The 21,860-nt window shown below is 35.2% G+C and overlaps 1 protein-coding gene across 1 annotated transcript; it reads left to right on the forward strand.

Annotated features, from left to right (window-relative positions):
- Positions 1 to 1,562: 1,562 nt before the first annotated feature.
- LOC105437126 lies at positions 1,563 to 20,379 on the forward strand. The gene is made up of 7 exons (XM_011663394.2): positions 1,563 to 1,657; positions 11,941 to 11,991; positions 12,619 to 12,687; positions 13,329 to 13,397; positions 14,152 to 14,390; positions 16,714 to 16,886; positions 18,597 to 20,379. The coding sequence occupies exons 5-7, from the start codon at positions 14,160 to 14,162 to the stop codon at positions 18,745 to 18,747; spliced, it is 555 nt and encodes a 184-aa protein (XP_011661696.1). The 5' UTR covers positions 1,563 to 1,657; positions 11,941 to 11,991; positions 12,619 to 12,687; positions 13,329 to 13,397; positions 14,152 to 14,159; the 3' UTR covers positions 18,748 to 20,379.
- The last annotated feature ends 1,481 nt before the right edge of the window (positions 20,380 to 21,860 follow it).

Below are 21,860 nucleotides of genomic sequence, written 5' to 3' on the forward strand. Positions count from 1 at the left end.
AAATAATTCCATAAATATTATTGGGGAAAAAGCAAAATATTCCAAGTTTATGAGCAACAGTGTAGATCATTTATTTGTAATCTTGAACATTCGTTGTGAGTTTTGTTGGATTCATTACCAGAACTAAAGTTTATTTTTAAACTAAGGACCCCAGGGGGGTGTTTCACAAAGATCCTAAGTAGAACTTAACTCTAAGTTGGACTTAAAAATTATGGACAGCCATTGTAGTCTTAAAATTAAATATATTCAAAAGCAGAAATTCAAGTATTTTAGACTTTTTATGAATTCCACATCCAGAACATGAAATCTCCTTGATGATAGACAATATGAATAATTTGAATAAACAATTAATGCCTTTCAAAATAACTTTTACAAAATATTTTCAAAGATGCTAATGGCTTTCCATATTTTTTAAGTCCAACTTAGAGATAAGTTCAACTTAGGATCTTTGTGAAACATCCCCCTGGAGCGTTATTTTTTTCAGTGGCACAGATTGGGGTTAGGTGCGTGTTGAGCCTATTGGAAAGTTTAGGGTTAGGGTTAGAGTTAGGGTTAAATCAAGACCCCCTTTTAAACAAAAGCCCCAATCTGTGCCACAGAAGAAAATAACGCACCCCGAGACTACCCGTAGCTCACCACCTCAATTTGCTGAGTCATACTATCGAGAACATTAAAGGGATAGTCGAGTTCTTTTGCAGAGAGCGCTATACAAAATATTTTTTGTGAGATAATGAAAAACTGAGTGTCAAATTGGAAAGAACAATTTAATTTAAATGACAAAGTCATCTTTGTTTGATCAAAACAAGAACTCAACTATCCCTTTAAGGTCTGTGGAATCGTTAGATAATATGGCAATAGGGATGGCCAACGCCGGGAAGCTCCGATAAGTACAAATCGCCTACCGACTGGGCTGCTTCCAACCCGATGGACTCAATGAGCTTTCCACTCATCTACCCGTTTTTTCTCTAATTTGTTTTTATATCTTGGCTTCCTCTCTATCTCTCTCTTTCTCTCTCTTTGTCTTATATGTTTTCGTCCTCTTTCACTGACGTATTTATTCACGTCCTGTCTCCTGTACTTTGCTTATCTGTCTTCCTTCGGTCTCTTTATGACGTAATATGCCATACGTGTGTGTTCTTACTTGCTACCTTCTTTTTCTTTGTGAGGTAATTATTCGCGTCCCCTCTCCTTGCGCCTTGGATTATTCAATGGGGAAATTTTGATGCATGACAAGAATTTTTTCAAATTCAAATACAATCATTACTTGACATGGCCCTGACTGCGGAAATCTTTAAAAACGATTTCTTCGTGTACGGAGCATCATCATTTCTTGTATTTGTGTGTATTTTCTCGCACTCCGGGCAGAAGTCTGGACTTTCCTTTCCCTCTCTCTCTCTACATATACATGCATCAAGATATTTGTTAGAGAGTAAGTACGGCTCTGGGATATCATTGACCTTGTCTCCTCGTAATAAAATGAGTTTAAGTGAGGTCGACCCTCTTACCCCAATTGCAATTCATATCCCCAAACAAGAGTCTGCATTTGACGTCCTCGACTGATCGAGAAAAAAAGCGCCTTGGTTATCACCTTCAATTCGGAAGAGACACGGAGTTGCTACCGATGAAACCAATTCTGACGGCTTAAAGCTTCGAGGAGGTACGTTTATTTTAACAAAAATGTGTTTATGTTGCAATTAATTCTGCATAGTAAGGTCTGACTTTTAAAAGGACAGGTTCTGGAAAGGAAATTATATGAATACTCTTCCATTTTAATGATGTACATTCGACGAGTATAGGATACCCTATATCCCAGAGTAAGTTCAATAATATGTTTGAACAATTCCCAGATAATTTACAATTTTGAACAAAGAATATTGTTGACATTTTGATAAAATTTAATTTACAAATCAATCATATGATACGTAACTTTGGGGTCAATCCGTAACAAAACTGTTACAATTCATAATTCCATAAATATCATGAATGGCTGATTGGAAACTCAACTTTTGTGAAAGAATCTCAAAAAAATACCAACAAAATGTACAAATATACGTATGTCTATATATATATATATATATGTACATGGTTACATGAAACCAATCATGAATTCTATTGTGATAATCCTCCGTCGCAGTAATATACAAATAATGATTAAAAAATGATTTGTAGGATAAAAATCAAAATGAAGAAGTGAACCATCAAGGATTTTAATTTCATTTTTTTTCTTCATTTTATAACTATATAGTACATATTTTCTATATTTTTGGGAATACGAGACACAAAACCGCTGGGACTTTAGCTTAAACTGAATATGCTATTCTACTCATTGATTTGCTAATATATGCAAACTGTTGTTTGTATAGAAGTAAAATGTCTTAACATCAAAATCCGGAGACAGCAAAGTGTACGTGTATTCGTAACCAATTTGTGAAAGTAAAACAAAAACATAAAGTGTGACAGCACAATTTAAAAATACTTTCCGTGTTGTTCCAAAAGAAATATATATCACCCTACTGATGCCTGAAGTACGTTGCCCTTGACTTTCAAAAATGAACAAACAGAAATCTGTTGGGCTTAAAAGAAATCACTTGGAAACAAATGTACCAGGCCTGCACGAACCTTACTAAAAATGGGTCATTTGCACACCCCAAGTTCAAGGGTTCGAAATATTTTTTTTTCTTCATGCTATAATATCGGTCATGACGGTGGGCTTCTATATTTAACTTGCTACATGTTATTACATCCTTACCTTTACTGCGCACACTGTCATTCCGCGGTTTCGCTGCCCTGATTAACAGCAATAGAGAAGGCTAACGTGACCTTTCAGTTATACCAATCTCTTACAAATGGCCGGATTTTTCCTTTCATTTCAGCAAACATATATATATATATATATATATATATATATATTATAGAAGTTGGAAAAGTTAAACTGTATTTGGTAAGAGTTGTACAGTCTGATTCACCCGAAGGCTCATCAGCAACGAAATACATTTTATACAAGGCAATGTTAAAAACACTCATGTGCAGTCAGGCAAGAATACAAAAGACACAAATAATACCCAAGTAAGGATGAACGCAATAATACAATAGTGGAATTAAGTGGTTTAAGTGTAAGGGGAAAGGTCATGGTGGTACGGGGGGGGGGGGGGGTTAACCATATTCAGAGAATAGAAACTTTCTCTTATGTTTACATGTGGAAATGAGTTCGGTTCTAGAGTTCAGGATGGTGGATTTCTCAGCAGTGATGATGTGGTTCTTTTCGCAAAGGCAGAGGTTACAGCGATTAGTTCTGGGTGAGTATGGTTGGGCATGCCGGATGATTCTCCATGATTCTCCGTATATATATATATATATATTTGCGGTTCTACTTATATTCAATATCAGATTCTAAATAAAGTTTATGTCAGTTATCCAATGTTTTAGCTATGCGTATGTTCTACATGTAATGCAAATTAGGGTTTGGTTTTGCCCACTCTTCTATCATATCTGTGACATTCGACAGATAAAGTTGGGGTGTTAATTATTAATCATCATGAAAATTGCACTTAATAATTAAAATTTAAAAAACTGATACTGAGTATACAATGCCTGTTGCGATAAATAATTGTTAAACTCCCAGAATGGAAATTTAGCAGACGTAGCAAATAAAAGGGATTCTCATCCAATCGAATGTCTGTAAGGCAAATCCTCATATATGTTATTAGCACAGTCGACAAAGTAAAAGGGATGAGACAAACGACAGGTTCTCGCCGTAAGCGGCGTGGATGGTGTCACCATGACAACAAAGATGCTCCACGCCTCCTTTTAATTTCTTTCTTCATGCAGGGTCTTGGTGGCAGCCTGGAGATATAAGTACCGGTACATGTGCGCTTAATTCATTAGCCACTGTATGTTGGTGGATCTGTCACAGATTTTCGATTAGTCCATTTTCTTTTTATTTCTTCTTGTCAACGAAGATGCGTTGCGTATAGCCGGCATGTCAGTGACGACGCGAGGAAGTGCGGGCGATTAAACAAAGAAGATTACCCAGTGAACTTTGATGCAGGGAAGAGCTTTCGGACAAATTTCGATCCTCGTTGAAGACCGGCTCAATTCATATGTTTGGAGTTTTGATAAACGCGAGTTTTCTTTGACTGTAAAGTGCATTCTAGCCCTTTAAAAGAGGCATCTTTCACTTCACCATGAATGATTTACGGTGTGGATGCATACCTTTATGTGGAGCCTTCATATTTGCAGTATTTGCAGCAGCCTTATGTCAAGCTGGTAAATATCTGATTTCTTGCCTCTTGTGAAGATTCACTAATTAGCTTGTCTTTAAATCACTACGGTTGTTTTAAAAACGGAAAAATGAGAATGGTTTGTTTAAAACGGGGGCGGATCAAGAACTTTTTGTAGGTGCCTTTCTCCCCTAGAATGCTCTGATCCCTTGATAAAAAAAGAAAACGCAAGAGAGAAAAGGAAGATCCTAGAAATTATGGAGGGGATGTTGGTCATATTCTTTAAAAGACTTTAACAAATTATTATTTTTATTATTATTATTATTATTATTATTCTCTTTCAAGAGGGGGCAGAGCAAATATGTACCCCCTAAAACCCACCAGTGATTTCAAGTCACAAGTATTAACTTATTATGGTCATGTTTTTTTCAATTAAAGTGAGGTTTACTTATTTAACGAAAGCTAATTTGTGTTGTGCCCCCTTAATCTGCCACTGAGGTACCTCTTGCTTTTGTCAATATTTCTTTAAAAAATGAACACAGCGGTTATGTGTTTTTAAAATGTATTTACTACTCATTGTCCATCCTGGCATGTACGGTTTTCTTTGTCTTTTAGAAACTTCCATCTAGTAGATGTAAAACTTTCATTAAACGGTTAACAAAAAATATATTTCATATTCACATGTTTATTGTATTAAATATTTTCAAAGTGTGCAATTATCAAAATTAAATTCATTTGGATTAACTTTCTTTATGAACAAAAAATAAGTTGTACATTAGACACGAGTGCAACACGGTCATAACTACTTTCGTACAATTAACGGCAATTTCAATACAAATAATGTTTTAATTGCGATATATATGTATGTCATTGTAATGTTGACACATTTAAAAAAGTGACGTACAAAGCCACTGAAATTGGCTTAGGTTAAATTTCGAGAGTGTTATTTTTATGAATTGCATCGTTGGTAGCATAATTTGCTGCTTGTAAATGGTTAAAAAGTAAGCACAAATCGGTTATAATTGTATATCAAAATTGCAAGCTAATATTTAAGAAGCCCATTTACAAGTAAACCCCTCGAAATTACACTGTTAAAACAAGTATTAAAAAATGCGGGTTAAAAAATTGTTGATTAAAAAACGCTCAACAATGGTTAAAAATGTAGTGTTGATTAAAATTTACTTTTAATCTTGCGTTGGTTAAAAACAGTGTTGATCAAAATTATTCCTTTTAACCTATGTTGGTTAAGTCTAAGTCGTTTGCAAAAATTGTAACCCAGCATGGATTAAAAACAAAATTCCGACAGTAATGATAGCCCCCTTCCGGTTAAAGTTTAATCAATGTTGATTAAAGTACTGGTCACATGACCCAACAGAACGATATCGAAGCGCGTAGCTAGCGATCGCTCGACATACAAAGTACATGCAAAGTACATGCAGTTTACGCGTGCGACAAAATTAACAATGGAGGTTGTCGCGAGGACGCTGAGGAAATGGGGGTTTGGACGGTCTTATCTCCGTGTTTTCAGGTAAGAAATTATTTTAATATTATCATCATCAATTCTAAGATTGTAAGGAAGAAGTGAAATAAGGTTCTTGCTCAAATCAAAAACGATTTGTGTCCCCTAGGCTGTACGTAGCTCCCGACGTAGCTCAACCAATAAGTAACATTTTACTTGCACCGTGCACCTGGCTAATAACGTAAGCACACACACACTCATCAGTCTGCAAGAATCTTCAACCGTGAAGGAGGCAGACCCAATTAAAGAAGGAGAAGTGTGGGCCTATTACGGATCACCTACCCAAATTGCATGCATGAAAAATAATCTTATTTTTTAAATCTAATTGTATCTAATTGTTTAAAACAATTAAATATAAAATAAGATGTCATCATAAAGTGAAACGTCTTCATGCATGCAATTTGGGTAGGTCATCCGTTACACTTACTGGCTGAGCTACAACCTACGGGCCGGGACACAAAGCGTTTTTAATTTGAGCAAGAACCTTATTTCACTTCTTCCTTCCAATCTTAGCATTGATGATAATCATATTAAACAATTTCTTACCTGCAAACACGAGGATAAGACCTCCAAACACCCGTAAGTTTAACCAACAGGGGTTATAACTGTAACCAACAACCCACTAAAGTTTAACCAACATCGTGTGAATCAAAAAGAATTAACCTACAATGGTTACAATTTTAACCAACGACCCAAGTAAGTTTAACCAACAACATGTGAATCAGCCCCAAACAAAGCATAAATAACCAACAAAAGATTAAAGTTTTAATCAACAAATGGTTAAAGTTTAATCAACACCATTTTAACCAACATTGAGCAAATTTTTTTAACCAATAATTGATTAAAAATTTTAATCAACCACAGGTTAAATTTTAATCAACAGGCTGTTGGTTAAAGTTTAACCAACGATTGTGTGATTCACCTGGTAATCCGTGGTTGATTAAAATTTTAACCAACTTGATTAAAAATTGTAATACTTGTTCTAACAGTGTAATACTAAGAGCAACAACTCCATTGATTAATTCATTCATGCCGTTGGGTTTTCATGGAGATTAACGTTGAGAGCCGGTGAGCTCTAACGATGCCATTTGTTGAATGATATTACGCCTACTGGTCGCGCGAAAATAAAGCCGGCAGTAATTTAAACGCCGAAAATTAGAAGGCCCTACATTTTCCCCCTTGTTCATTATACCCAAACCCGCCCTCCGTGCATTTAGGACCTTATTACGGACACACCTCCCCAGGGCCTGGGGTGGGTGCTCCTCTACTCCCTACCCCCAATCACACCATTTGCAAAAATACGCACGTAGTAGATTTTGAATGGTTTCATTTCTGTGCTGATGTGCTTAAGTTGCAATAAGTTCTCAGTGCAGATTTCTTGTAGTAAAAAAGCCTATTGTCAGAAGACGTTATTTCTACAACGAAAGAGGGCGATAGGGAACTGAAACAGGAGAGCTATGATGAGCAGATTGACACCTTGAAATTTCCTGTTTCCTCACACATTTAAGTGGCTCGGTAACATTGTCTCAGATGCTGAAACGAAATTCTGGATTTAGCTCACGCTACAATGATAATTACAAACCTTTAGGTCAGTCAGGAACACAATGACGTTTACAAGCCGATCGCCCGTCTGATTATCAAGATATTTATGATTGGAAATCGAAATTTAATTTTTCGTTTTCCTTAAGGTTTTTATAACACTACAGTCTAATGGGGAAAATAAGTATAGTAAAACCGGTCACTCATAGATTGTTACTTTCTTGAGGCACTTCATGAATATTTAGAAGCCTAATTTTGTTAAGGGCTTCAATATTACACTATATCACAGACACTGATATCACGTTGGGCCATGCATCTCAGATTGAACATTGTTAAACGATGCCTTTAAAGTTAAACTTGAGTTCAGGTAAATATAAAAATTTAATTCTCACAGAATCTAACGACATTGTTGGTAGAAAATGTATAGTGGCTGAGTAATTAGCAAAGACAAGTGACGAAATCCGGGTGAGTAGGCCCGACACCATGTGCAAATGGGAGCTGTGGCTTTTTGTTTATCGAAGATGATGCCCATGAAGTTTGTGTGCGTTTGTTTTCATTTCACTGGTTCAAACAACCAATCTACTATTCTTTACCCATCACATACGCAGCAACATTTTCTATTCTTCTATTTCTCTCTATTTTGCTTTATTTTCTGTTGTGTTATATATTCTTTTAAAATTATTAATATTAATGTCTTATCTGTCAGTCGTCATTGTCTCTTTTGACCTTTCTAGTGCTCAGTATACTTTATCGTAACAAGTTTTCAAATTACGGATTTATAATTGTATTATTATTCGGCCACTTTTTGGGGTAATCTATGTATATATATGTTTCTTAAAGTCGATATATTTACATGTTACAAAAATTGTCATTATTTTTGAGGGATCCACATTTTACAAGCTCTGCTTTTCAGTGGATCCCTCCATTTCCACGGATTTATATTTTTAAAACAATTTCAAAAACCCATTATATTGGATAATTATGTATACTTTCTATTTCACAACTTTAAACCATGTACAATGTGTTATAATATTGAATATATAATTGCATATCTGATTTCTTGTCATAATTACTGTTCTGTTGGAAATGAAAAATAAAAATGAAGCTGAAACTGAAACTGAAACAATCCAGAATAGTTCATAGCAATGTTCTCTCAAAATACGATCCTATTATACCAAAGTTTATCTTTAAAGTGACTCGGTAACATTGATGAACGTTAATGCAAAAACTGCGTAAGTTGTGTATGAAATGTTACTTATTATATTCCTTCTACTGTACTAACCCTCTAACTCGAACAAAATCATGAAAAAGTTTTTAAACCACAAAAATATTTATAGTTTTCTTTGAAAGCGTAACTGCGCGACACCCTGCAATAGTAAATTCTCCCAAACATTTTTCCATGAAAATAAGACATAAGACAGCCTTTTAACAATCTGTGAACACTTAAATGTCTGTAATGGTATATAGAGCCATTTCATTGCTTTGTGACAATTTACATTCCTATCGAGCGAGAGTTCGTCCTGTGTGTGAATGGTCGCCCCAAAATAATCAGTCTTTGCATCGCGATCCAATTCGCACTAAATTGACATGTGTTAACGGTCGCAAAAAAAAACGAACTTTGCACCGAGATCCAAATCGCAATTGTTATGCGTGAACGGACATCCTATTTCCGTATTTCCTTCTTTTAGTGCCACTACATTTCGCTAGACAACACCCACCACCCCCACATCGCGACCGACGCCACGCCAATGCAGGGGTGTGAAGCGAAGGGTGGGTATGAATATTGATCCATGATGTACTAATTCTACTTTCATCATGACCACGACGGTGCTTTCAGAGAATTACGTCTTAATATTGAATTATAACAAATAGAAGGAGGGAAAGCACATGTGACATATGTGACATGAAAGAGAAGATTTCATAAGCATATTTTCGTCAACACATTCTGCTGCGCAAGAAAAATAAGTCTATACGATTACGCAGACAATTTAAATTATGTAACCAAAGTAGAAATCGAGATAAAAATAGGAATTAGTTACACCAATGAAGGCCGAATTAAAAAGCATTTTCCAGAAATATGTGAATCGAAGAGAGCCAGACAGTCATAAACATATCTTCGTCATCAAATCCTGCTGCGCACGAGTTACGAGTATATACAGCTTGTGTCGATAATTTCAATTATGTAGCCAAAGTAGAAAACGAGATAAAAATAGAAATTTGTCACATCAACCATGGTCGACTTAAAGAGCATCACCCTGGGAGGGCAAGGGAGTACATACTTTATCTTGACATATAGACATATTTTGCTTCGATCGTTGAACTTTGAAGAGGTAAAAAAAAAAAGAGGAATACGTGCATCTGTGAACATCGTATTTAGATGTTTCTTCCATTTTTAATAGGCAAAGATGAACATTGTGGAAAAAACCAAATACATGTTAATGCTGGGGTGCGAACAGTGCGTTTATTTGCTTTAATAGCACTATAAATAAATATGTTGTTGATAAATGTATATCAATTTGATCAGAAAACATATTTTTAAAGGCCACCCTAAATTGACATGAAATGCCCGAGTTCAGAATGTTTTTTTAAGAGGGCCCTTCCTAACAGTTACGAAACAACTAATATCAAATAGTAAATCAATAATAAAGGAATTAGTTGATATCAATATTAATCATAATAATAATTATAATCATAACAACAATGATGATAAAAATGATAACAATAATGCCAATAATAATATGATAATAACAATACTATTAATAATAATAACCGCAATGATGAAAATAATAATTTTATAATTATAAAAATAACAATGATAATAATATAAGAACAAATAATAATACTTATACTAATGATGATAACAATTATAATCATATTATCAATCATGAAAAAAGCAAACATGATAATTATCAGTTTTCTAGTAGGCACGCTTTCATTACAAATTCAGATTGACTCATTCACAGATGTGATCATATTAATAAGAAGAGGGAACTATCTTTATTTTTCTTCTCATGAACGGTGAGATATAGATGTGATTGGACAGCCAGAGGGAGAAAAGCAGAGGAAGCAACAAAATACTTAAGTCGACGGCTATCCGCACTCTCTTCCAATATCCCATTTGGCGATAATTTAATTCAAAATTCTAATGAAAACGGATTTAAGTGATCGCAAATGGCCGCATGAAAGAGGGAAATACCCGGGACACACAAACGAGACTGACAACAAACTGACAACAGACCGAGCAAAAAATTACTCTGAATGGATTCTGTCGTTTCAAAATCGGCTTGGAGTGTGTTTGTCGGTGTGACTGATACCTTTGAACGTATGCTATATCTCTGCCATGTTCTTAAAGCATGAAAGTGGGCGTTGTCAAAAACTTATTACTAAATTAAAAAATTAAAAAATATATGTGTATTTTATTTAAAAGCCCCACTGTCCTACTTGTAGCTACTTGCTACCTCTATATAGAAAACTTCCCCGATCGGTGCCTGTTGGTCACCCATGATCCTCTTTTTCTTATGTTAGTTGAGAGCTGAATTAATGAGATAGCCACCTGTCAGTGACCTTGCTGTGTGGTCTAATCTCTTCTGGTCCAGCAGTATTGACGGTCTTTAACACTTAGTATTTCATTACTAGGCCATAATTCGTCTTTTGTGCAAATCGCATGTTATCAGCTGTTCTATTATCTTCTTTTTGAGTGGAGTAAATTGCAGACTTTATGAAAAGCTTACCACGAGTACTGTACCGGTATCTGCTACGAGAACATTTTCAAAATCTATTCATGTTATAATTTAATATTTAATCAAATGAATCTGGAAATAGACATTCTGCGCAGTTGTTCTTCATTTGATATACTCATTATAGTTTCTGTATTAACCAAACCAATCATAATTACGAGTAGTCACAGATCGTCTTAGAAATGTGTCGTCTCACCTTTCTTGTCTTCTCTCGTCTGCATGGGATATATTGGATCATCGATGACGTTGGAAAGCAGTCATGCTACAGTTAGATTTATTGTGCTTCGCCTTTTCAGTAATAACTGTTATACAATTATAACGAGATAATCGGATTAACGCGATGGTACTACCAATATCGCGTGCAAAACACTAGGCACAGTCCAATGGGCATGAACAGTAACTGATATTACAAATGCGTGCAATCATGCAAGAAGGAGAGTAATAGTAGCTTGCTCGCGTGTACAAAGCAATATAACAATAGCGTGCATGCAGCCTTATGGCAGGCTATGAGTTAAGTAATAATAATCACAATTGTGTTGATAAAAATGTGGAAAACAAAGTTAGTTCTACTATTAATACTTCTACTATTGATAATATTATTGATGATTATAATAATACCAATAATACTACTAATAATAACACAAAATATATTGATAGCATTAACAACAATAACAATTTTCAAAATAATAAAACATAATAATAATGAAAAAAATATTGAGTCCACAATAAATTGTATCATAGCGCGTGCAAATTATTTGTCATATTAAGGAAATGAAATTGAAACAAGTTGAATGAGGAAAATAAAAATGTTTCGGTGTCTCGATGATCTTTGGTGCAATGATCTTTGTCTCTGCATGTCATTTTCACATTTTCAATATTCCGATGATATATTTCAGGTTCAATTTCTTTTTTTCTCCATCACCAGGTCAACAAGTTGACCCAGAATCCTCCAGTAGATCAACAACACGCAGAGAAGGTGGGGAAAAATACATTATTCTTTTTATAATAAGCTTCTAAAAGCAGTCGATTACCTTTTTAAAAGGATATTGTTTTATGTATGGCTTCTGCTGTAATCGAAATAGTTCTAACATAATTTATAGATTTATGTTATTCATAGTATTGCAGTAATCATGTGTTATAACATATGTGGGAGGGTCTGTAATTGCACACAAGCTTTTTGCCGCTTGAAAAAAAAGGAAAGATAGAGTGTAGTTTAACAAAAAAAATCTGATTACGAAGGTGTGGACTAGAAAGGTAAATGGATGCTTCAAATTAAGATAAATCGTTTTCATTACTCAAATTAAGTTATTCAAATAAAACATTTTTAAAGGTTAAACAAAACTACATGGTCGAAAGATTACTGAAAAACCAATGATTTGTCACCGCCTCTTCCCGTTCTCTCCTTGACATCTTTCCTCCTTCCTTTGTCCACCATCTCTATCTCGGCATTCCTTCTTATTTGTTTCTATCCATCTCTTTCTGCTTTCCTCTTTCTCTCTCATTTCACCCACGCATACACTTTGTATTCTAATCTCACCTGCTCCCCAACTCCCACATTTTATGTATCCCTCAATAGCTAATTATTCTCGTTTTTCCTAAGCAGGGGAAGACAAATTTCCATCTCCATCTCCATCTCGCCTGTCAAATTTCCAAGCGTCCTCCAATAAAGAAGGTATGTATCAAATTGACAAAAGGACTCCTGCAGTTTCTAATTTCCGCGCAAATCCCTTTCTTCGATAACCTGTTTCCCATTCAACTTTGAGCATTACAATTACATGAATATTAATGGAAATCCTATTATCTTATAGCTTAAAGTTAGCTTTCAAATTGTCCTCAAGTCACCTCGTTTCCTTTAGTATTGTAAACTTAATATAAACAAGACGAATCGTCATAGGAGGAAATCAACCTCACTTGAATATAGAATATTAAGAAAAAAACAGTCCTTATCAGTAATCTCCTTTGTGCACCCTCGCCCGTTTCTGACCACACTGGACCCACATCTTAAGATAGAAACGATGAAAGGTCACACCAATATCTGCACACACACACACACACGCGCGCGCGCACACTCACCCACAAACACATACTATATTTATGTACACATGTATGCATCAAACAACGTCATGAGACGGACCTATGTAGTGAAAAGAATGAGTCATTAAAGTAGACATGGTCATCAGCAGGACATTTTTTTGCGCAACCGTGACCATATAACAAGTATAAAGGGTAAACGAATAAATAATAATTCATCTTCCTAAAATCTTGAATGTAAAATTTATATGTTACTTTTTTTTTCAAAATATCACTTTTCAGATATTCAGAGTAAACCCAGGAAACCACGGTGCATATACGACAACGGAGCAATACGAATTTTATTAGAAGGTAATTATTGTGACACTTTAGGTACGATTTACAGAGGCGATACGATTGGTGAAAGAAAATCGTCATCAATAACGAAAAACTATTGACATACCGTAAGATATTATAAAAGCATTGTGAGTGTTTAAAAAAAAGCGTTATTGAAGTCTTTAAAGCCCACTGAACACTATACGACCTGACAACATTGGGATTTTGGAGGAAGTTGCAATGGCATTTATTATGAACAATCAGACTTCCAAAATAGTAAAAGTCGATGATCCGAATAGTCATGTGATTAATAACATCTGGTTTCAATCGATTTCAATCTTCCTTGGACTTTGTTGAGTCCGACAACGTTCGATTTTCGAGCTTTAGACTTCGGGTTTTCAGAGATTTTATAAAATAATTGTTATCATCAAAATATATGGCTTATAAGCTTTCCGTGGTTATGTAATTCATCTGTTTTATTTGTTCACTTCTGACTGGGTCTTTAAGTGACAATAGCATAGTTTAAAGCCCATTGAACACTATACGACCTGACAACATTGGGATTTTGGAGGAAGTTGCAATGGCATTTATTATGAACAATCAAACTTCCAAAATAGTAATAGTCGATGATCTGAATAGTCATGTGATTAATAACATCTGGTTTCAATCGATTTCAATCTTGTTGTTTCTATGTTCTTCTTCTTATCTTTTTTTCTGTTGTTGGAGGGGAGGAGGGGTTGTGGCCATTCCCTAGCTTCTTATCGTTGTTTTCTTTCTTCTTTGTCACCAGAACTTATAATGGAATTTTTCACAGACTTAGATGACATGAACATAGAGCTTAGTAGCAATGAAAAACACATCCTTACAAGGAGATTACGTGGTTTCTATCACAAATCAACGAAACACCCAGCAGTGCACGAACGAAGAATCGCCTTTTCATCAACAAAACCTACATTCCGTCACGAAGATGAGGAAACGTTACCACGTGCCTCATCCCACAGCCTGGAGCCTCTGTCAAATGAGATAATGGTATGTAGTTGCTGAAATATGAAGAAGGCATTTATCTTTATTTGCCACTCAATACCCAAGAGAGAAATGGGGACCGGGTATGATGACGAAAGCATTTAGATATTATATTAATACTAATGATAATATAGATATTTATAAAGTGCCGGCATCCGCCACATATTACCCTGGTCGTAGCCGAGCTGCCAAAGTAACTAGCGCTCAAGCATATCAGGAGTGGTAAAGGTAGATTAAAGGACATTAGTGCTGCGGCGGGACTTGAACCCCGTACCTTCTGATCTGCAGTCGGGTGACTTATCAACTAGACTACAACACCTCTACATATTAACATTATTCAAACAGGCATCCTGTTATACCTTTGATCTTAAAGCCATACTGTACTATAAAAGCATTACCCCTCTATCGCCAACTCTGATATGCTGTAGAAGTATGCTTTCGTTGCGTCCCTAAAGCTGCGCTGTTGGATCTCGCATCGAGTCCTCCGTCTGAGAAGTGGAAATTAGGGCGATTTCGCAAACACGACGGAAGCAAAGATGACGGGAGAATTCACTCAACCGAGATCAGTTAATGTATGCAGTTCGGATTCTGTATACTGAAATACTATTATTCTTATCAGGTGAATGTATAATTTGTATTGCGTCACATCACAAAGACTTGTGCATTTAATTTGGCTGCATTACGAAAATGTCCTATTGTACGGCGATACAGCTCTTCCGTCCTGTTTAGGAAACGAACGCTATTATTGACTACAACGGTCGTGAAAATCAACGAGACGGAGAAAATTCTGGTTCGCGCATGGAATTCTCCCGTCGTCTTTGCGAAAGCGCTCTATTAAATATTGGGATATGCACTGCTGGAAAATTGACCATGAATTGGCACTGTACAATCAAAAGAATGCTACCTGGGCAGAAAGTAATCAGTTGATTTTCAATTACTTAGGCGCTTTATTTCACATACAATGCCGATAGTAACATGCTGAATAATTTTCCTTTTCTTGATTGTTCCGAACAGGGCAGTATATCATAACGAAATATATATCTCAAATTATTATCGGAATAAACGTAATGTTCAGTTCAGTTCAGTTCATTTTATTCAGAACCACACACAGCATGATATAATCTGTTACATAAAAAAGAGACTGGTAATAGTACATCAATCAACATATTCTAACTTGATTACATCATACACTGAATGGTTTTAGGACCCCTTTAGAAGCTAAGCTTGTGAGCGGGGCCCTGTAGTCAACAAAATACATATATTTACAGTAAAAAGAATGTTATGTATGGTTATACAATGGATGAAAATACTAAGCTACAGAATATAGAACATACAAATACTCACACACACACACAGCAAACACACTGACGAGTAGGTCCTTAGTGGTCAAAAAGCATTTCAGAATAAGAAATTACTAAGATGCAAATAAAAACTATGTCAGAGTCAGTCTTTCAAGTAGGTACGTTTTAGATAACCTTCTAAACCTAGAAAGAGTTGTACTATTTTTTATATCATCAGGCAGGCTGTTCCATTCTTTAATGCAAGAGATATGGAAAGAGGTCAGAGTGACATTTGTTCTTGCAAAAGGCTGACGAATAAGACACCTTTGACGTGTATTATAATTATGAATTTGCGAGTTCTGACGGAATAAATCTTTTAACGTACATTCATGAGGCATAGACTTAAGATTAAACATAAACAATATGCAATTGAACGACACAAGTCCACTTTAATAGTGGTAACATTCTTAGTCGAAGGAACAATGGAGAACTTGGATGTCTATAATAAGAATTAGTAATAAGCCGTATTGCCTTTTTATGCCATACTCTCAACTTATCAAGATATGACTTAAAAGTGTTTCCCCAAGCAACATTACAATATATCAAATAAGGAAGAATAATACTATTATATAATGTTATCGGCACTTTTTCAGGTAAAATAAATTTTAATCTAAAAATGACACCTACACTACGGGACAACTTTGTGCATACAGCATCTAAATGATTTCTCCAAGATAAATGCTCAACCATGGTTAACCCTAAGAACTGAACATTTTCACTAAGCGCAACATCATGGCCTCCAACATTAAGAAAAGTAATGGCATCTGGAAGCTTGTTTGAAATTAATTCTTTTAAATGCCTTTTAATATTCTACGTCTTGTATTTTGTCAACTATTTCATTTGTATGCATGCATCCGCCATTAATTTCGTTTTGTCCTGTCTCGTCTGTTGTGTAAATTTTATCAATAAAGTGATGATAAAAAGAAACAATTTGTTTAATAGTATATATTAACATACTCTGTTTTGTTTTACCTGCTTCTATTCTACAGAGTAAACGAAATGGACAAAGGCAAGAGACATGTGCCAGCGTTAACTATTGGGACATAGAAGAGCACGGGAAGCTACAGAATGAGACGATTGTAGAACTCTTTCCGAAATCATGGTTATTTATCCGAAGATGTGTATCAAAGGGAGGTCCCTGTGATATGGGAAATTCCAATTTGTAAGTTCACCTTTCTTTGATTATTTTACAGTATTGTTACATTGTGCTTGTTCCATCGGGTCCTCGCGTCGGATCGGGTTGTAGGGTTACAAGCAATGTTGTGAAAACATGCACCCATGTTCATGAAAAGTCGGGTAAGCCGGATGCAAAGAATCAAACTTTTTCCAAGATGATTCTGTAGAAAAGCCTAATATTGTTACATGCACATATGTCGTGGTCAAGTGGATACGTCACCGGACTGTGGATCACAGGGGCGTACGCAGGGGGGGGGGGGGGGGGTTGGGGTTCAAACCCCCCCCTTTGGTATTTTTATGTGTGTAAACCCCCCTAAAAAAAACCGAAACCCCCCCCCCCCTGCGTAGGCCCCCCCCCCCTTGGGTTTTATACCCACGGTTAACCTAAAAAAGGTGACCTTACCCCCCCCCCCCCCCAACGAAGAAAAATGTCAAATTTTGAAATTTCGAGACCAAAAAAAAAAAAAAGTGTCCACTGGGTTCAACAGGGGTTCGAAAAACGAAATATATAATTTAAATTGTAGTCAAAGGAACTGGGGCAGTATGTTTAAACCCCGTTCTTAATCTCGTAATACCAATGTGTTCAATATGTAAATGCGTAATCTCTTACAAGCTCAAAAAGAAGATGAAAGCTAATTAAAAGGCAATTCTGGTGAAGGATCAACATATCGCCCCTTTCATGGATGTAGGTGGACGTTGACAAGGGTATACACCTACGTTTTATTTTAATATGAAACATGTCGACATTTTGAGATGGTAGAGTTTCTAAATGTTAATGTTACCATATCAAATAATATCATCATGTAAAGAGAGACAGTAATCTTTAATATAATCTTGATTTTATGTGTTGGGTAATAACGTGACAATTTTACTTAAAAAATATTAAGGTATAAACCTCAATCCATATTTCATTTCGCCACGTAAAATGCCCAATATATTGCTTTGGGGGTTTATTTCTGCCAACAGAGCTTACTTAATCTCATGTTTTGAATAACATCTCTACATTTTGTTAACACACAGGCGCGTACGCAGGGGGGGTGTTTGAGGGGTTAAACCCCCCCCCCCCTTTGCTATTTTTATGTGTATAAACCCCCCTAAAAAATACCTAAACCCCCCCCCCCCCCTTTGGATTTTTTTTTTTTTTTTTTTTTTTTAATTATTAAAAAAAAAAAAAATATTACCCCCACGACTGACCTAAGAAAGGTGACCGTACCCCCCCCCCCCACCAACGGAGCAAAATGTCAAATTTTCAAATTTCGAGACCAAAAAAAAAAAATATGTCCTCTTACCCCCCCCCCCCCCCCCCCCCCCCCCCCCCCCCCCCCCGCCCCCCCCCCCTTGAAAAAATCCTGCGTACGCCACTGTTAACACATAATGCTGTTCTCTTCTTCTTCATTTTTGTATCCTCTCATTCTTTTTCTTCGTCACATTTTTCTTCTTATTCTTCTTTTAATTCTTCTTATTTCTCTTTCTCTTTCTTGTTCCTTTATTTCTTCTTCCCATTCTTCTTCTTCCGCCTTTATTTCCGTTTCTTCTTTTTCTTCTATTTCTTCTTCTCATTCTTCTTCTTCCTTTTCTCCTTTTTCTCCCTTTTCTTCTTTTTCGTCTTCTTCTTCTTCTTCTATTCCTTCTTGATGTTATTCTTTTCTCCTTTATCTTATCTTCTTGTCTTCCTCTTTGTAAAATCTCTCTACAGATCATCGTTCATCAGTACTACAAGCTGCTTAGAGCTAACGAGTTGGGTTCCGGCCTTTGTCAGACAGAAGGGTTACACCAAATACATCTGGGATTGGATTCAAGTTCCCTCCTGCTGTAGCTGCGCCATTATCATGCCTGACTCTCACTAGCATTCGTCCATTTCACGTCATAGATTTTTAAATTTTTATTTCATAGAAGCATAAATGATGAAGCAAACTTGAACTCATTGTCGATTTTCATCAGAAACCTTGTATTTTGTATTCAAATATTGTGAACTTTCATGTATTTAAACGTCAGTGTTAATTTCAGAATATGTATAGAAAAGGTGTAATTTCAAATTTGTTTTCAATTTACGTAATGATTCCGTATTACATTTTTTCTGCATGGGGCCTTCACAGCAACCTCAGATTGAAGGTGTGTTTATTCATTTTTTAACAATTTTATTTAAACATGTCTGTACACGACAAAAAGCATATGTAGCAACAAACAAAAAAAACGTTGTCTTATTTAATCGGCGGTACGGAATTTGTATAAGTTAGTAAGTAGGAAAATTATTTCATGTGTGAATTCCATGTTAAGTATTTCAGGCGATACCTTACCCTCGCTCCCAAGTGTTCAATAGTATCTTTAATTTTATTTCCATGATCATGGAAACTTAAGATTGCTGTATGAATCATTGCATTATGTGTAATCATGTAACATTGAAAATATACTTTTTGTATTAAATATTTTGTATCATATATAGTTAACTAAATTGTTCATACCCTATGTAAATATGATGATTTTAGTGTTTTTTTAACTCAAGAATGAAAGGTGCACTGGTTAGTTAGGGTCTTTGTTGAATATTTTAGATGTAAGCTTTAAGCAGGACTGCACAACTTGTAGCTACGTGCGCCCTCTATATAGCAAATAATGCATAAGTGGTACCCGTTGGTCTCCCATGGTCCCCCTTTTCTTATGTTAATTGATAGCCGACTTGATGAGATAACCATATGTCCCATTCTAAAGAAACATTAATCGCGACAACTCAATTAACTTTATCTCATCCATACCCTCTGCATACCCCAGCTTAATATAGGCTATTATTATCTATATAAGGCTTCCATGTGGTACAATAAATCAGTGTATTTAATATATTTAGCGCAGTACCCGGATGATAGATGAATTCGCACGCACTCTCACAGGAGGCACTTATGTTCTAATAAGGCATTGTATCTACCATGCTTCTCTTCACCCAGGTGTATAAATGGGGTACCCATTAGGATGACATTACCCGCATCTGACTAGCGCGTGCACGTCCATTCAAGACGACAAGATGAATTGTTTAATGGTTGAATCGAGCGAGGAACCTGTAAGAAAATGTTGTTAGTGAATCATCTACAAATACTTAGTGAATACGATCACAACTGATTTCGAGAAAATCAACATAATAAAATTGTATAAGCCATGTCTATCGCGTTTTTTTTCTCGAAACGTGCTAATATTACAAAATGTTTTGCGTAGTCCGAACACGATTTATATAGGATATCAAATTGGATATTTAAATTGCCCTTAAGTTGAATTTTACTCTCGAAAGTTTTGCGATAAAAGGCGTCCTTTTACCAAAATTAGATGTAGATAGTATATAATTTGTATAACATAGACCATACACATTAACTCATTGGTAAAGACAAAATAGTTTTTGTTATAAGTTTGGGTGACTTTTTATAAAGTAAAGACCGATACCTAAACATAGGTCAATAACACATTGCCCAAATAATATTAGCTTCAGAGTTGTACTTCCAAAAATCTTTTCAGCAATTAAAGAGACATATACACATTTATTGTGCCTCATCACAAAAGGATAAACGTAAACATAACATGTAGTAAGTATGATGATGATACGTAGGCCTAAATAAGATTTAGTAGACATAATTTCTTTCTTACATACTCGATAAAAAAAAAATCGTGTTTCTTGTTTAATATTTCATCTTCGTCGTCTTTTTCTTAACATTCGTGTTTATATTTTTCACATTATTAAATATAAATTTAAGATTCTTTAGCAACAGGGAATAAGCTTAAAAATACTGATTTGGTGCTCTTTATTTTAAGTTTATGGTGCGCACTAAATTGAGCAAAACATGACATTTAATTTCAAGAACTCATGTCAGATATGGCAGTATTGTTTACGAGTTTATTTTTAAGAGAGAAAAATTGTTTACATATTTTATACTTGTAGAAATTTGTGCTTTCAGTTATAGGTCTGAGTAAAATTACACAAAACGCTGAACACGTAACAAGATAAGGCTTTATTCTACGGTATAAGAGGTTGATTGATTTATTTCCGTATATGTATGAAGCCAAAGATTACTGAAGGTATACATGGTATTTTTTCCTGTCATTGTTTGTCTTTGCTTAATAAAAAGCTTGAATATGTTTTACTTGCTTTTGATATGCAATTTAGCCTAAGGCTGTACAGTCTGGTGCTAATTTTCTATTATTGAGAAGACAAAACGAAATCAATATACAGCTTGTCTCAGTGTAGGTATAGCCTCTTAGGAATAATAGAAATGTTGGATGTTAATGCTTGTCTAACCCTCCCCCTCTCTCTATTTATGGTGAACGGTAACTATTCAATGAGGCTTACATTTTAATCTTAATATAAAACGTTATCATTCCTAATACCATACACGGGAAAAATTGCCTAAAAATGTAATTCCAGTGACAAAGCTCAGTGTATATTTTTAAAAGAAAAACCTCTACTGTGCTGATTAAACGAGTTACTTTCTTGAATTTTCGCACATAAAATTCTTCAACATGTTTTCATAAAGAATATGCACACCCAAAAAAAAGCGATATGATTAAATAGATATTTGTACAATATCTTGTTGATACATTGTTACCCCTCTATTCGGATTGAAAGATTCATGCTTTTCATATTAAAGCTAAAGATATGGTATACAGCTCATGCATTCTTCCATTATAGTTGTAGATATTCATGTGCTAGTTAAACAGGAACAAAAGAATGTTATGATACCATTGACAATTGTGCAGTTGTATGTGAGTCTCAAATCTTGTGAATACAATAGACCTATTTGGTTTCTGTTTCTACAATATGGTATGATGATGTAATATTTCAAGTAATGTTTGATTTAAATATCTTGATTTAAATATGCGTATATATGAATATATATATATATATAGAACACATATATTTTATGTATATACACTTACAAATAAATTTCCCTGGATTGATGTATATTGAATTATTACCCATATTGTG

Source organism: Strongylocentrotus purpuratus, unplaced genomic scaffold (assembly GCF_000002235.5).
Source record: "Strongylocentrotus purpuratus isolate Spur 01 unplaced genomic scaffold, Spur_5.0 spur5_scaffold_17, whole genome shotgun sequence".
Taxonomy (NCBI): domain Eukaryota; kingdom Metazoa; phylum Echinodermata; class Echinoidea; order Camarodonta; family Strongylocentrotidae; genus Strongylocentrotus; species Strongylocentrotus purpuratus.